This window comes from Carcharhinus amblyrhynchos, chromosome 3 (genome assembly GCF_965287045.1).
Source record: "Carcharhinus amblyrhynchos chromosome 3, sCarAmb.v2.hapA, whole genome shotgun sequence".
NCBI lineage: Eukaryota > Metazoa > Chordata > Chondrichthyes > Carcharhiniformes > Carcharhinidae > Carcharhinus > Carcharhinus amblyrhynchos.
The window spans coordinates 78,282,203-78,298,665 of record NC_137326.1 but is presented as its reverse complement, the minus strand read 5'-3'; the positions used below and the strand labels follow the sequence as shown (position 1 = coordinate 78,298,665).

At 41.7% G+C, this 16,463-nt stretch overlaps 1 protein-coding gene across 1 annotated transcript in view; it reads left to right on the top strand.

The window, feature by feature from the left end:
* The window catches only part of LOC145341211 (coagulation factor X-like), a 77,984-nt gene that overhangs the window by 12,049 nt on the left and 49,472 nt on the right, over positions 1-16,463 (top strand). Inside the window, exons 2-7 of the mRNA XM_080186133.1 lie at positions 425-522; positions 1,641-1,801; positions 4,172-4,196; positions 8,357-8,470; positions 10,121-10,261; positions 16,062-16,216. Coding sequence (XP_080042259.1) covers positions 453-522; positions 1,641-1,801; positions 4,172-4,196; positions 8,357-8,470; positions 10,121-10,261; positions 16,062-16,216 — 666 coding nt within the window. The 5' untranslated portion in view covers positions 425-452. The remainder of the gene's footprint in view (positions 1-424; positions 523-1,640; positions 1,802-4,171; positions 4,197-8,356; positions 8,471-10,120; positions 10,262-16,061; positions 16,217-16,463) is intronic.

Genomic DNA, 16,463 nt, shown 5'->3' with positions numbered 1-16,463 from the left:
TTTAGTGGCTTTCTAGGCCACTTAAGAGGACAGTTAAGAGCCAGCCAGATCAGTGTGGACCTGGAGTCACATGTCAGCGAGACAAGATTTCCTGCCTATAACATACTTTATTGAACCAGGCCAGTTTTCTATCAATGCTGACAAACTATAAATTTGATCTGAATTGGTCTTGGTATTTGTTGTGAAATGAGAGCCAAACCCATGGGTTTAGGGTGGAGAATCCTTGGATGGGCTTACCAAGATGCTGAGGTGGGCTTGCGCAGAACTCTGAAAGAAGAATGAACATGGAGATCTGTAAAAAGCACAGGGCTCAGAAAAGATGGATTCATCTGTTGAAACATTGAAGAAAAAAGATAAAAACCTTTAAGGCTTTAACCTGGTTTGTTGCTATTCCATAATATTATATATTCCTTTCCCATTGCAGGTGAGGATTTGACAATCCAGATTGCACAATGATGAAGGCTCACTGCTGTTTAATGTTTCTCTTGGCTGCGTGTTTTATATATGTGTCCAGCTACTCAGGTCAGTATGAGGTCTGAATGCTCATTGTATTGTAGACATAGTACATACTCTTGACATAGAGGGCAAGTCGTCCTGGTACAGATGGCACATTCCCTAATGAGGATGATGCACTGCCCTGGTACAAATAGTGCATAGGAACATTGGCCTTTTGAGTCTGGTCCTCCTGCCATTCAACTAGACCATGGCTGATCTTCAACCTCAACATAATTTTCCCATACTATCCTCTTAACAATTTTAATAACTTGAATTACAACTATCTCTGTGTTTAACATGCTCAATGGCTGAGCCTCACCAGCCTGCTGGAGTAAGGCAGTTAGGGATAGGCAATAAATGCCAGCAACATCCACACCCTGTATATGAATTTAAATAAAGAATTCCAAAGATTCACCACGCTCTGAGTGAAGAAATGTCTCCTCATCTCAGTCCTAAATGGCTTACCACTTATTCTGAGAACATTAAATACCTGGAACAAATGGCCAATTGTGCTGGCACTGTTGGAATATTGGAGAATTTTCTTGTGTGAATGATACACTATCGTTGTACAAATAGCACACTGGTGCAAATGTTCTTGGCATTATTTATAATCTGGCTACCATACCTGAAATGAGCTTCCAATACATGTCTATTCCATGACCAAGACCACTTACTTCCACCTCTGTAATATCACCTGATTCTGTCCCTAATCTGGTGCTAAAAGCCTTCATCCATGCCTTTGATGTCTCTAACCTTGACTATTCCAATATTCTGCTGGCTGAGCTTCCATTTTACATCCTACGTAAACTTGATTTCATCCAAAACTCCACTGCCCACATCTTAACTCATATAAGTTTTCGTTCACCTATCACATCTATGTTGGCTGACCTACAATTTTACATCAATTTTCAAATTCTCATCCTTGTTTTCAGCTGTAACAATAGACTGACCATTCCCTATCTCTGTACTCTCTTCAGGCCTCTTGTGCATTGCCAATTTTAATCATTTACCATTGGCAATCATTCTTTCAGCTGTCTAGGCCCTAAGCTCTGTTCTGGTACAGATTCAACATTCCATGAGGTGATGGTACACTGTCCATGGTCCAAACTGGAGTTTCAGAAACGATTCCTCATTTTATGTTTCAGTATTCTTACCAGAAAAAGATGCCAATGATGTCTTAAGAATTAGGAAACGAGCTAATAGTTTCTTTGAAGAGTTCAAACCTGGAAATTTGGAAAGGGAGTGTAATGAGGAAAAGTGTGCTTTCGAAGAGGTTAAAGAGATTTTCGATTCAATGGATAAAGCTGTGAGTATCCTGCAATTAATCACCTCAACATCCAGGTTCATGAGACACCAACTCTGTTAATGTTATTAATTTCCTCGTGTTACACTATTGCTTGGGATTTGATGGACATAGAAGACTGAGGGAAAGATTTCTCCCTCTCTTTGGCCCTGATTTAATATACAGCAAAACAATGGTGCAATATCAAAGCATTGTTAAAGTTGGCAGTGTTATCATTACCACAGTGCTTTCCTGAGAATGGGTTTGGCAAATGGTTTTTGTTTTAGTGAGATGGGAAAAAGCCAACACTGCAAAATGCACTTTCCATTAATAAATTTAAGTTTGTTTGTTAGTGTGACAAATAGGCTGACATTAAGACTGCAATGAAGTTACTGTGAAAATCCCCTAGTTGCAACACTCCGGCGCCTGTTTGGGTACAATGAGGGAGAATTTACATCTAATCAGCACATCTTTCAGACCATGGGAGGAAACTGGGGCACACTGAGGAAATCTATGCAGGCATGGAGAGAAAGTGCAGACTCCACACAGACTGTGAACCGAGCTGGGAATCAAATCCAGGTTCTGGTGCTGTGAGGTAGCAATGCTAACCAATGCGTCACCATGCCTCTACAGATGTAGTTTATGCCTAACGTCACAGGCGCATTAACAGTTGAAGAAAGCTGCTTAAAATAATGAGTAGCAGCGTTGTCGGAGGTTCGATTTGACTGAAGTTCTCACCATTTTCCAATACTGTTATGCCAAACCTGCAGCTAGTGCTGGAAATGTTATTTTAGATTTACAGTGTCCGCAGTATTTTACTTTAACTTCAGCCAGGTCAGTTTGTCCAGAGTATACGTCAAGCTTGTTCTTTTACCAATTATGTATCTTTTTTTTACATTGCAATTCATGTGTATAACAGATGTGTGTAGTTTCTATAAATTGGTTGCTTACGACAAGAACCTAATCAGGTGAAATTTATTTTTCTAATTCTTGGAGTTATTGAGATGCTGATATGTGTGAATTTCTCTTGGGTTTTAAGCAGAACCTATTACCTTTCATTACTGTGAACATTAGAGGAGTTTCATACAAAAGGAAAATCCCAATTGGGTTAGTTTCATTCCTAGCCTGATGGTTACTCCAATATTGAAGGGACTGCTGTTCACACGCTGTCTACTCGATTAATGGCAGGAGTTAATATTCTATTTGCAAACCTGTTCTGATAGAACCAGCAACTTTCTTAAAATGAAATGCTGAGGATGAAAGGACTTTTGTCTGAAGTGGAAAAAGCTTGCATGAAGAAATATATATCCGATGAGTTTTTATAACCTGCAGTTCTTTGGTTTCACCCAGTTGGTTTTCACACCAAGGAAGTGTGATGAGACTGCATGGGTAGAAACATAGATGAGATTCTCCAGCCATGCTCACCCCAAAATGGAGAATCCCATCCGAGGTCAATGGATCTTTGTGTGGTCTGCCCCTGCCTGCTATGATTCCCATGGCGAGCTATACGGGAGAATTCCCGCAACATTACAATCATCAGAGATTCAGTTAAAGTTTGTGAAAAGGACCCTGAACTCGAACTTGCTATACTAGAAAAGATATTGAAGTGAAGAATGAGTCTAGGTATGTTTTGCAGAATCCATCTTATTTGTGTAATTTTAAGTGCAAAAATAAATATAAATACTAGTTTTAGTCTGAACAATATGATCTGTCAGCAACCTTTTGGAAAGGTTAAGAATGGGCATATGTTGAAAGGCCATTGAAATCTCTGCCATCATGTATCATGCTAAAAGTATTATTGTTAATTCTTTAGTATATAGTCTTATTCATGGTGCAATTAATTTTTTCATCACTGGGATCATAGCTCTGTCAGTGCAACCTGCATTTTGTTATTAACAAGGGAAGAGAGTATTATGACTGAATTACAATTGTTTGCTTGCTTCCTTGACAGTAGTTTAATTCATGTATAATGCACAGATTAGATAATGATAAATGTGGAGGTTGTGAAATATGGGTAAAGGACTTCATGGTGATTTAATTGGCACGCTCAAACTTATGAGAAGAGCAAAAAAAAAGTTCATTACAGTGAATGCTCTGAGTCCTAGGGAACATAAGTTGAAAGATAAGGTGAAGAAGGTGTACAGGTAAGATTGATAGATGTGGAGAACAAGTGGGGGATGTGGTGAAATGGTAGTGAGGCGGAGATAATCCATCATAAAAAGAACAGTTTCTTGTGCCTAATGGGTTGCTTTTCTAAATCTAACTCTTCCCCTATTCCTTTTGTAAGAAGTGCACAACAGAAGTTATTCCATTTCATTATATAATTATGATTTTTGTGATTCCTTGTCTCCTACTGTTGGTATATCTAATCAGCTGTGTACTTTTTTTTGACAGTTAACATTTTGGAACAAGTATGTTGGTAAGTAAACTGTTCTTTGTTAAATTGAAGGAGAAAGAATAAAGAGGAAAGGACAAATGATAACAAAAAGATAAAGAATGTTTTCCCTCTGTAAATGGACACCTGAGATTTCTGTTTTCATGGGCAAACGAAAGAAGATTTATAACTGGCTTTGTCACTAGATATGCTTTCCCTTCATCATCCCATGTTCCACAAACATTGTTATGTCCTGCAGCAGAACTGGCTGCACTCTTTGTTCCACTACTGGGTTGGTTATTACAGAGTTTGAATTTAAATGGCATGCAATATTGGCAATTCAATATATATACTTAATTACGTGTAGCTCATTGTAAGAAATAAGCCATTCCTTGGGTGAACAGGTAGAGTTTTATTGCTAAAAATCTCACTTGGGTAAAATGCAGAAATGAATAATAAATGGCTTAAAATGTATGAAAATGTCCAACTACCTACCAATGATAAACAAAACACAAATGCAACCTCCCTAGCAACCCCCCAACCCCTGGCAAGCATTCATAAAAGGAGATGAAACTCTGCACAGTGTCAGATCTTAAAACCTGGCCAAGTAAATACTAGTCAGTACTAGTCAGAAAAAGATATTCACTGATTGTCCAGGCGCTTTCCACAGTAGCTGCTGGTACTTGGGTGTTTCACTGCAATGTTCATGCTGTAATCGCAGCTAGTTTTTTTTTCTTGGAGACAGCGATGTTGATGTTTAATCCTCTTTTAAGAATTCTAAGTTTGCAACAATGAGGTCTTCTGCTGGTTTTCAAAGCAGAAACAGCTTACATTTAATAAGAGAGGTTTCAGTGACAGAAGTGGGGGGGGGGGTGGTGGGGGTGCGGTTGGTAAGGCTGTTAACCTTTCTATCCTGTGGCAGTTTCTATGACAATTCAAATCCAGTACATTTTAACACCCAAAACATTGGTCCCATGACCTCTCTCTGGTTTTTATGTGGGCTTATCCCACATGTCTCTATTTCTTCTTGCTCTGGTACTTTTCTTTTAGTTCATATCCAACCTTTGTTTCCCCTTGTGATGCCTTGCCATTATGTTGTGTCCGACAGTGTATTTGGATTAGGGAATGAGAGTTAATGCTTCAAGTCTGAAGACTTGTCCCCTGGAATTATCCTGGTTTTAACATGTTAGTCTTTTTTTGTGCAAAATGATGGTCATGGTTGTGGGGTGTGTGGGGGGTGGGGGTGTGTGTGGGGGGGGGGGGGGTGGGGGGGTGTGTGGGGGGGGTGGTGGTGTGGGGGGGGTGGTGGGGTGGTGGTGTGGGGGGGGTGGTGGTGTGGGGGGGTGGGGGTGTGGGGGGGTGGTGGTGTGGGGGGGGTGGTGGTGTGGGGGTGTGGGGGGGGGTGGTGGTGTGGGGGTGTGGGGGGGGGTGGTGGTGTGGGGGTGTGGGGGGGGTGGTGGTGTGGGGTTGTGGGGGGGGGTGGTGGTGTGGGGGTGTGGGGGGGGTGGTGGTGTGGGGGGGGTGGTGGTGTGGGGGTGTGGGGGGGGTGGTGGTGTGGGGGTGTGGGGGGGGGTGGTGGTGTGGGGGTGTGGGGGGGGTGGTGGTGTGGGGGTGTGGGGGGGTGGTGGTGTGGGGGTGTGGGGGGGGTGGTGGTGTGGGGGTGTGGGGGGGGTGGTGGTGTGGGGGTGTGGGGGGGGTGGTGGTGTGGGGGGGGTGGTGGTGTGGGGGTGTGGGGGGGGTGGTGGTGTGGGGGGGGTGGTGGTGTGGGGGTGTGGGGGGGGTGGTGGTGTGGGGGTGTGGGGGGGGTGGTGGTGTGGGGGTGTGGGGGGGCTGGTGGTGTGGGGGGGCTGGTGGTGTGGGGGGGGTGTGGGGGGGGGTGGTGGTGGGGGGGGATGGGGGGGTGGGGGGGTGGTGGTGTGGGGGGTGGGGGGGGTGGTGGTGGGGGTGGGGGGTGGGGGGGTGGTGGTGGGGGGCGGGGGTGGGGGGGGTGGGGGGGGTGGGGGGTGTGGTGTGGGGGGGTGTGGGGGGGGTGGGGGGTGTGGTGTGGGGGGGTGTGGGGGGGGTGGGGGGTGTGGTGTGGGGGGGTGTGGTGTGGGGGGGTGTGGGGGGTGGGGGGGTGTGGTGTGGGGGGGGGTGGGGGGGGTGGGGGGTGTGGTGGTGGGGGGGTGTGGTGTGGGGGGGGGGGGGGGGGGTGGCGGCGGCAGTGGAATTTAGGGTAGGGTTCTTGTGGGACCTCAGGGTATTGTCATTGCCAAACCTAGTAGTTTATATTTCTTAACATTGCATCATTACTTAGTGAACTTAGATAACATTTTAACCAGTCTTATCAAAGTACCTTTGAAGTAACAACACTATCCAATACTGTACAATTGTAGGAGAATCATTATAGAAGGAGACAATTCAGTCTTCATGTTTGTGTTAACTCTCTGCAGCAGCAAATCAGCTAATTCCACTCTCCAGCCCTGCCCTGGTAACTCTGCAATTTCTCTTTCTGAGGCGCTTATCCAATTCCTCTTAGAAAGCCATACTTCAATTTGCCTCCATCACACTCTCAGACAACAATGATAATTAAAAGAGTCCATAATGAACGCATTCATCCCAGAGCTGAAGCTCATTGCAACCAGTATAATTTGTTCATATTTCTCAGACTCATGTGTCATTTGAAGGACCTTACAGCTTTACTCTGTGCAGTTCTCCATGTGATGACAATATTTCAGGTCACACTTGAATCATCTATTAATTTGCACTTGGATACTCCTGGGATCCACTTCTGACGTACCCAGATTTTGTTTCATCTGTTTTTAATCCTTTCATTGACAATTGTGTCAGATATCTGAACTATTTCGAAATCTAATAATCGACAGATTTTCTATTTTACAGGGAATGACAATTTCCTGGCAAACCTAAGGTAGCTTGCACCTAATTCAACAGTCTCCTCCTGTTAGAACTAGTTGCCTGTCCATATGAGACACCTTGGATCAATCTAGTAATTTAAATATTACTGCCAATCCAGGGATCCCCATATTGAGCTTAGCCAACTTTTTGCACGGTTTACTAAAGTCCATGGCATATTCTTACATGGCAAAACTGCCCATCTTCCAAAATCTATCAAATTCTGACCAGATCTCATAGTAGTTTGGCTGGTCATCCTTCTTGTAGAGTCCATACAGCAATTTGATTATCTAGTCAAAATGGTCACCACTATCCAACTGAGTGGCAATCATCTCAAAAAGTGCCTTACTTCTGATTTTGCTTTGTGCAAGAAGTCACTCAGTTGAAGGACAATTAGGAATGAGAGAATAAATTAAAAAAACAGTTGCCATTTTAGTGCTGAAGTAAGGGAAGAAAACCTGAAACAGCTAGCTGAGAAATGACATAGAAATATTCAAAGGCACCACAGTGCTTAGATGGGGTGGTAGTGATATTTTCATTGGACTAGTAATTTAGCAGGGGCTGAAGTGTGGCAAATAGGGTATTTTCACAATACCTTCATTGCAGTGTTAATGTAAGCCTACTTGTGACTTTAATAAAAAAAAAACACAGGGTAATGCTCCGGGAACCCAGATTCAAATCCCACCATGCCAAATGTCAAAATTTGAATTCAATAAAAAGATGGAATTAAAAACCTGATGATGACCATGAAACCATTGTCAAAATGGTCTTTAGGGAAGAGAACCTGCCTTCCTCACCAGGTCAAGATTGTGTGTGACTCTAGAACAGTGGTCTCCAAACTCTGATCCAGATGTGGTCCACTGAGGACCAGATATGGTCTGCGAGCCGTTGTTTGGAGACCCCTGCTCTAGATACACAGCAGTTTGGTTGCCTTTTAAATATCCTCTGCAATGGGCTAGCAAACCACTCAATCCAAGAATGGGTAATAACAAGCAGCGATGCCCATATCCCATAAATAAATTTCAAAAAAGATACACAGTTCTCCTACCACAAAAGTTAGCCACACCTAAAGTTAGAGTAAGTTATGCAGTAAAGTTTGCTTATATATTGTAGCACGAACTTAGCAGATTATTTTACAGCATCATCATATTATCTTTGTTCTTTAAGGAATGCTGCTTTACATTCATCATATCTGTAAATGTGACAAAGAAGTATGTGTGTTTGAGGACCTAAGAACTGATTAATAACATTTATCTGACTGACTATCCATTTTGTCAAGGAGCTCAGCCTTTCATTAAATCTATCTGTCACAGATGGTGATCAGTGTGCGTCTAATCCATGTTTCAATAATGCAACTTGCCAGGATTTGATTGGTGGCTTTTACTGCCACTGTACTGAAGAATTTGATGGGCACCAATGCCAGTACGGTAAAGTTCGCCATTTTTATTGGAATTAAAGTTATTCTTCGATGCTTTCAGATAATATCAGCAACCGTGTTTGTTCTCAGTGAAATGAAAGGATGACAATTCGATATCCAGTGTGATCATCAAGCAATGCAAGACCAGTTTCAGTACAGAACTGCCATCAAAGCTCTCTCAATTCATCTCATTTTGAACTGTATTCTGCAACACAACACATTCATTTAACATTTTCAGCTTGTGCTGTTTTAGATGAAGATTGTCAATCAAGTGACAGTGGGCCACAAAAATATGATTGCTCTAGGCTCAATTGATAGCCAGAATTTTCCAGAAGTTCATGCCCTGCCATCGCTGCAAGCAAGGATGGAGAATTTAGCGCTCAGCCAAACCACCGTTCACAGCAGGAGGGCCAGAGAATCCTGCTGGCATGAACAGCCGCAAATTCCGGCCAATATTTATTAGGAGTGGGCAAGATGGTGGGGTGGGGTCATCTGGAAATGTGGGTGACCTGGAGGCCTTACCAAATTTAATGGCAGAATCTTAATTAAGTGAAGGTTTTCATCACCGTTTCCTGGCCGGCAGCCAGCCAGTTTGAACTGGCTTGATGTCCAGTGAAAAGGCCTACTCTACCAGTCTGCAGATGTGGAACAGAGGGAAAGATCAAGACAGTGGTGGGAAATCTGTGGCCCAGGGGCCACATGCAGCCCATTGGGGTTTGGAGTGCAACCCATGAGACATTTTGTAGACTGCTGCCTATGCACAGGGTTGCCACATTCCACTGATTTCCATTTGCATAGTTTTTTTTTCCCAATGGTATGACTGAAGTGATACGCATGTAAAACAAGAGCAAGTGAGGTGCATGCTGATTGTACACAACAATGACTGTAAGAACCATGCACTCCCTCTGCATCCAAAGTTTTGTTTTCACCATTTGAAGTTGATGGAAGTTCTATTAACATGAAAATGATTAAGCATTTTTTATAACTCCTTATGAAATATTTGGCATGTATTAAATGTATTTAATCTTATTCATGGGGTCATGGTGAGCCTGATTTCAACCTTGCAGCCCACTGAGATGAAGGAGGGCTATTCAGGCAGCTCGCTCACTAGTCTAGATTGCCCATCACTGGATCAAGGATTGCGGGAATGGGGTGGCGGGAGAAGATCGCAGACTTCTTAAGAACTTCAGGCGTGGGTTTGGGGTAACATCAGATCACAGAGAAGGAAGAACATTTTCTCAGGGATCTGAGGGAAGCACCCAGCCTGCAAAGACAGATATTTGAAGAATCTGACCCTTCTTGTCTCATTTCAACTGCTAGGTTTCTCAGGTCCCGAGAAACCCTTGATCAATATTAATGAAAACCTGTGAATAATATAGACATTCATGGTTAGGTCATAATTGTGTTCACTTAATGCAAATTTCTGTGTCATACTTCAAAGAAGTGTACGGGCATTTTTTTTAAGATGTAGCAGGCTATCCTTTTACACTTTGTAGCCATTAATATAGTGCAAGTCATATATGGTGTAATGCTGTCAATATAAAACAGTTGATCCACTGCTCTTCCATGTGCAGGGAATATTTTGCATTTTGTTTAATACAATTAATTTGTAGCAGAGTTTTTTAAAAAAAACTTCCATCTCACCACTTTACGATTTCAGTATTGGTGGCGACAAACTGCTCCGACAATTATGGTTACTGTTCCCATTTCTGCCATGAAATTCCGGAGGTAAATAGACGGGAATGCTCATGTGCAAGTGGCTACAAGCTAAGTGAAGACGGACTCTTCTGCAATGCATCAGGTGAGGAACTGCCAAAGTCCACGTAAATTTGTGACAGTTTATTCATGTTGTTTCTGCAGTTTGGCACAGAAGTGGCACCAAATTCTGTTGACATGTCAGTAATAACCCTAATTTTCTGTTTAAATAGAGCGGTAGGCTAGATGACTGGAGTTTCTAGGAAAATCTGGAGTTACTTGGAGTATTGGGGTTCTTGGAACATCTTGAGTCCCACGCTATTCTTTGCATCATGCAGTCACCTTTGACCTTATTTACTCTATGCCGATTTGTTTGTGGCTCAGGTAGTAATCCAAAAATTATTCCCACATGCTTCTGTTTTTTATAATTTAGCCCCTAACTGCTCATTGTCACTAAGCAGAAGCACTTTCTTAGTCCTACCTGTGTGGTTGGTACTTAAATGGACCACAAAAACTAGATCTTTCCCCTCCCATTTCAAGTTCCTCTCCAGCTCCAAGGAGATATCTTTTACCCTTGCAGGCAATACAGCTTTCGTGACTCATACTATTAGCTGCAGCATGCAGGGTCTATCCTGTTAATTATGCTGTCTCCTGATATTATACTCTTTTTCATTCCCCCAATTTAGTGTCCCATTTCCGTACACTCCATCGCCTACCCCCCACCTTCTCCACCACTGTCGTTTTTCCTGACCATGGTGCTGGATCAATTTGCTCATTCTTTCTTTAGAGCGGCACAGTGACATAGTAGTTAGCACAACTGCCTCTCAATGGCAGAGTGGAACAGCGGTTAGTGCTGCTGCTTCACAGTTCCAGGGAACTAGGTTCAATTCCAGCCTTGGGTAACTGTCTGTCTGGTGTTTGCATGTTCTCCTTGTACCTGCGTGGGTTTCCTATGGAAACTCTGGTTTCCTCCCACAATCCAAAGATGTGCAGATTAGGTGGATTGGCCATGCGGAGTTACAGGAATAGGTGGGAGAGGGCCTGGGCAAGATACTTTGTCAAAGAGTCGGTGCAGACTTGATGAGTCAAATGGCCTCTTCCACATTGTAGGAGTTCTAGGATTCTATAATTCTGCTATTCCATCCACATAGGCCACAAGAATTTCATTCAGATCAAATGAACAATTGCAAGGGTGGAGGCAAGGGGGTTTTTTGCATTCCAGGACTATCCTGGAATAGTGAGCACTTTTAGCAATGAGAATAGGGCACGACAGTGCTTATGTGGTGTTATCACTGGCCCATATGTGAGTTCTCCCATTTTGGTATGATTCCAGATAGATACCCAAAATTGTTATGCTCCCAGGTAAGGAGAGATGAATTGTTTCCCTTCCTCATTTAATCCCGCAGTTGACCACATCAAGGTTAATTTAAATGTGATCTCTTCTTTTGCAAACACCTTTATCTGGTCCAAATGTGTTCATGCTTTGAAAGGAGTAATTTTAACCAGGTTTTCTTGAGTTAAGGAATGAGTTTATTAGTTACTAAATCCAATTAGTTGATAAATCCAAAAGAAAAGTTCAAAAGAGATATTCAATTCAGTCTTTTGCTTGTCTGTAAGGAGTAGATGGCGATCATTGCAGGCATTAAGTTGGGTGATTCCGTTCGCACTGACTTTGGCAGTTGAGCCTTTGGTTTGGGTGATTCTTGGTTCTGCAGGCTAGCAGAAAGAAGTTGACCTGTTTCCTTTTCAAATGTGGCTTTGATGAGTTGACTTGCTTCCAGCAATCAGAGAGACAGAGTCTTTATCTGCCAGTACAGGGATGTTTTGTCAATATTCCTCAGCTGTGGTGATCACAGCACATTATGCACAATAGAATGAGAACACCCGGCTATCACATAGAGAACAGAGTTGCAATTGTTTTGCAACTTGTTTACTTGTGTATTCTTGAAATGTGAAAAACACAAGCATGTCTTTTCCCAGTAATGGCTTTCTTTCAACTCACCACATGGGATATAACTCACAGGAGAGAGTCTTTGCTGAGATGGTAATCAGCTTCCATTATTTTAATGTCCAAAACTGCTAGGTTGTGGTTGTGGGTTTTAAACAAAAATAAAAAGACATGGTTTGCAAACTAACAACAGATTTATTCCAGGAACTTCTGCGTGTGTAGGGTACAAAATGAAACTGAACAGTGGCCTGTGAAACATCCAATAACATCACCATCAAATAATGTGACCAGCCCTTAAAGCAATCATGCAACAACTTAAGTACAACATCCCTTCTAATTCTGTGGTCATGACAATAAATTATTATGATATTATAAATAGGATCAATAATACTCTAGCCAAAGTATTATGCACTATTAATCATGGTGGTACAATGGTTAGCATGGCTGCCTCATAGTGCCAGCGACTTGGGTTCAATTCCGGCCTTGGGTGACTGTCTGTGTGGCGTTTGCACATTCTCCTCATGTCTACATGGGTTTCCTCCAGGTGCTCTGGTTTCCTCCCCCACTCCAAAGATGTGCAGGTTAGGTTGATTGGCCATGCTAAATTGCCCATAAATGTCAGGGTAAATATGTGGGATTATAGGGATAGGGATTGGTTGGGATTGCTGCCAATTGTTGCTCAATGGGCCAAATGGCCGCCTTCTACATTGTAGGGATTTTATGATTCATAATCATTATACAGTTGATCAGGAGGATAGCTATTCCTCTTTGATTGTATATGATGTTTTGGAATTTGGCTGTCCTCGACCCTAGAATTATGATTTGTAACTTTGGTAGACATTTCTTCTCTTGGAACTAATTCTGCATTATTCTCACATGCTATAGTAGCAAAGACACAATTATCAGGCAGCTCAGATTCAATTAAATATTCTGTAGTAGTATTTCATAACACTAGAGACGAAAGAGGTGGCAACAATTAGCCAACTAATTCATCTTTGGCATGAACCATGTAAGATATTGGACTTGTTTTTGCTAAAACTATGTCTAGTATCTATTACTCATTCACGGCATAATTACACACTAACACTTGATGTGCTTGTTGAAATGAGCATTGTTTTGCCCTCATTTGTTGTCTAGAAACTTGAGATTCTTGTTGATACTCTACTATGAAGTTTCTGGAGGTAATGACAAATCAAAAGTAGTTCTCAACTTTAAGAGTAGTCATGCAGATAGACTTTGAGTAATCACATGAATAGTGTTTTTACAAAATATTTATAGGATCAAGAGAAACCAAAGTGCATGAAATTATGATGAACTTGATCTCTCTTGGAGCTTTTAATGAATGTTTCAAGGATTGTACAAATGGTTCAGCTAATCCATTTGTTGATGGATAATAAAATCCAGGCTTTATATGCTGAATTCCATTTACTTGAGATAATCCTCAAACACCTGTGAAGTAAACTGTGAGAAATTATCATTAGCAATCCAATCCAGTATACCAAATTTTGCAAACATTTCATCAAGTTTTCAATGGTTTGTTCAGTTGTAATAGATCTCATGATAAAAACTTCTGGCCACTTTGTGTGTGCATCAGTTATGACTAAGAATGTGTAACCCTCAAACTGACCAAGTAAATCTACATGCAATTGTTGCAATTGTATTTTCAGCTACTCCCCAGGCTGTAAAGGAGACAACGGTGGTGTATTTCTTATTCGTGCACAGGATTGACATTGTCTCACTTTTTCTTCAGTCTAAGCATCCAATCTGGTCATCAAAAATAACTGTGTGCTAATTCCTTCATCCAGACTATATCAGTATGTCCTTTATGTAGTTAGTCTACGTGAAAGAACTCTTGAATATGAGGAATGATCATTTGGATTCCCCACAATAGATACCCACCTTGGACTGATAACTCAGGTTTCCTTGACACATATGGTTTCAAATCAGAATGTGGACAATGAGTTACAGCTATTGTTCCTTTCGGTAACACATCCATCACTTCCCCTTTCACAGTATCATTTTGATACGTCTCTGAATTTGAGAAGCTGTCACAAGCAAATGGCCTATCAGCAAAAAATAAAGAATATTAGCAAAACTAGTCAATGACACCTGCTTAATAGGTAAAACTGTATGTGATAATGCATCAGCATTAGCATGGCACTTTGATTGACGATACGTTATATTGTAGGAATGCACAGAAAGATCAGCGACCATCTTTGCAATCAGTTAGCAGCTAATTAAGGTATACCTTTATACGGCCCAAAAATAGCAGTTTAGGATCAATGATCAGTCAATAATGTGAAAGGCTGACCATATAAATAATGATGAAATCTTTGTATTCCAAAATTTACACTCAATACTTATTTTTCTAGCTGAGCATAGTTAGATTCAGTTCTGGTCAGAATACGCAAAGCAAAAGTACTGAAAGCACTCTACATAGGATTCATTTTCTTCATTGAAAAGACCCTGGATCAAAATTGACCTGCCATTTGTCTTGCTGGGTACTCATGACTTGAGAATGGTCAGTATATCATTTTTGTACTGTCTTCCCACAACTCCCATTTTTACCATGGAGACTATTGTCTCAATGTACTTTTTCCAAACAGCCCCAGCTGTATGGCAAAGCACCCCTTCCTTTTAAATATGCCAAATACTTACTCTCCCATAATCAGAACAAGTGAAATCCTTTTTTAAAACTACCTAGAGTTTCCACCTTTTATTTTCTTATTTAGCTTTCCTACACTGATACTTCAGTCTTTAATCCTGTTGTTGGTTTTCCCCAGCCTTCTAATATTCTAAGTGTGAGGATCTGAAATGAAGTTTTTTTTACTGAGGATCTGCCCTCACTGTTCTTGATGAAACACAATCCTGACTCATCACCAATTTTCTTTTTGTAATGCCCTAACTATGGTAGGGGTTGTGGGTTTTAAGCAGAAGGAAAAATACATAGGATACAATTTTCTCAGAAAAATTCAAGCTATTGAACAAGTGAGAAAATGGGAAGTTTTCTCATCTGTTTTTCAGCGAGGTAAGTTATGTGACTTTACAGCACCCTGTGTAATATAGAGGCTATAATCTGATTCCTACCAGTAGGGTGGGTGGAGCCTATTCACACCAGGAAGCAGGCTGCAGACTGCAAGAGATGCCATTGTGTACACGCTCCGATCTATCAGTATACTGTGCACAAGTGGAGACGGTATACTGGGAGATCTGTCAACCCCATCCCCCAAGGACATCATGCAAAGCATGTCATTAATGTTGAAATTAATCTCATGCCCTTCCTGAGCTTGAGGCGAATTTCACTGGCAGAAGGCAGCTGGCAATATCAGAAGAGGTGAGAAATCGGGCGTGAACCTGCTTTTTTGCCTCTTGCTCATATTTCCCATCCCGCTATGCTACTCAACCAGCACAGCAGGGCAGAAAAATCCTGTCCATAGTTTGCACACATAGATTCAAGCTATCAATGACAGATTTATTCCAGGAGCTTTATCCTATATAAAATACAAACTGAAACTAAACAGCAGCTTGTGAAACACTCCAATAACATCGCCATTTAGTCATGTGATCAGGTCTTAAAGCAATTATGCAACAACTTAGCTCTGTAACAATCATCTCAACAGGAGATTATAGTTCAGTTTGCAGTGCATCTCCTTTGAAATGTCTCTGTCTAAAATAGTGTGTGACATTCCATTGCCTCTCTTGAGACAGAATATAATCTACATAGGAATTCCAGTAAATGGCTACCTTGCAGTCTCAGCTAGTTTTTGTTTATATATCCTTTTTTTTCAAAAACAATTGTCTTATTTAAAAGTTCAGTATGTCCGTACATAATCCAGGGCTATGATCCATGGTCATGACAGTTACACAACCAAATCTGACAGCAAATGGCTAAACCAGTTGCCTGCCCTAGCTGTTCCAGTCTGCATCACATTGATACGTATTGCTTTCTACATTACAGATGAATTTCCTTGCGGGCTGATCAAAGGGATTCGCAAGTCAGACAAATATCAAGCCAGAAATAAAAGCAGAATGAAACCAAAAGAGGTTGCATTTATGACGGACCCTCGAATCGTAAAAGGGACGGTAATGTCAAAAGGAGGCAGCCCGTGGCAAGTGAGATAATATTCCTGTAATGATCCAAGTGGACTCAGTGGATAAATGATTTTTTTTATTTCAGCTGATATTGCTTTCACTGGTGACTTTTATGGTGAATAAGCACTTAGGACAAAACATCGATTTTGCTTCATCAGTGATCTGACATTTGTTTCCCATGTTGTGTTCCTCTTCAACCTTAGCTTAGTGCTTGGCTCTGTCACCTCTAGAGTTTGGAAGGGTCAAACCCTTCTCCAGCATTTGGTGT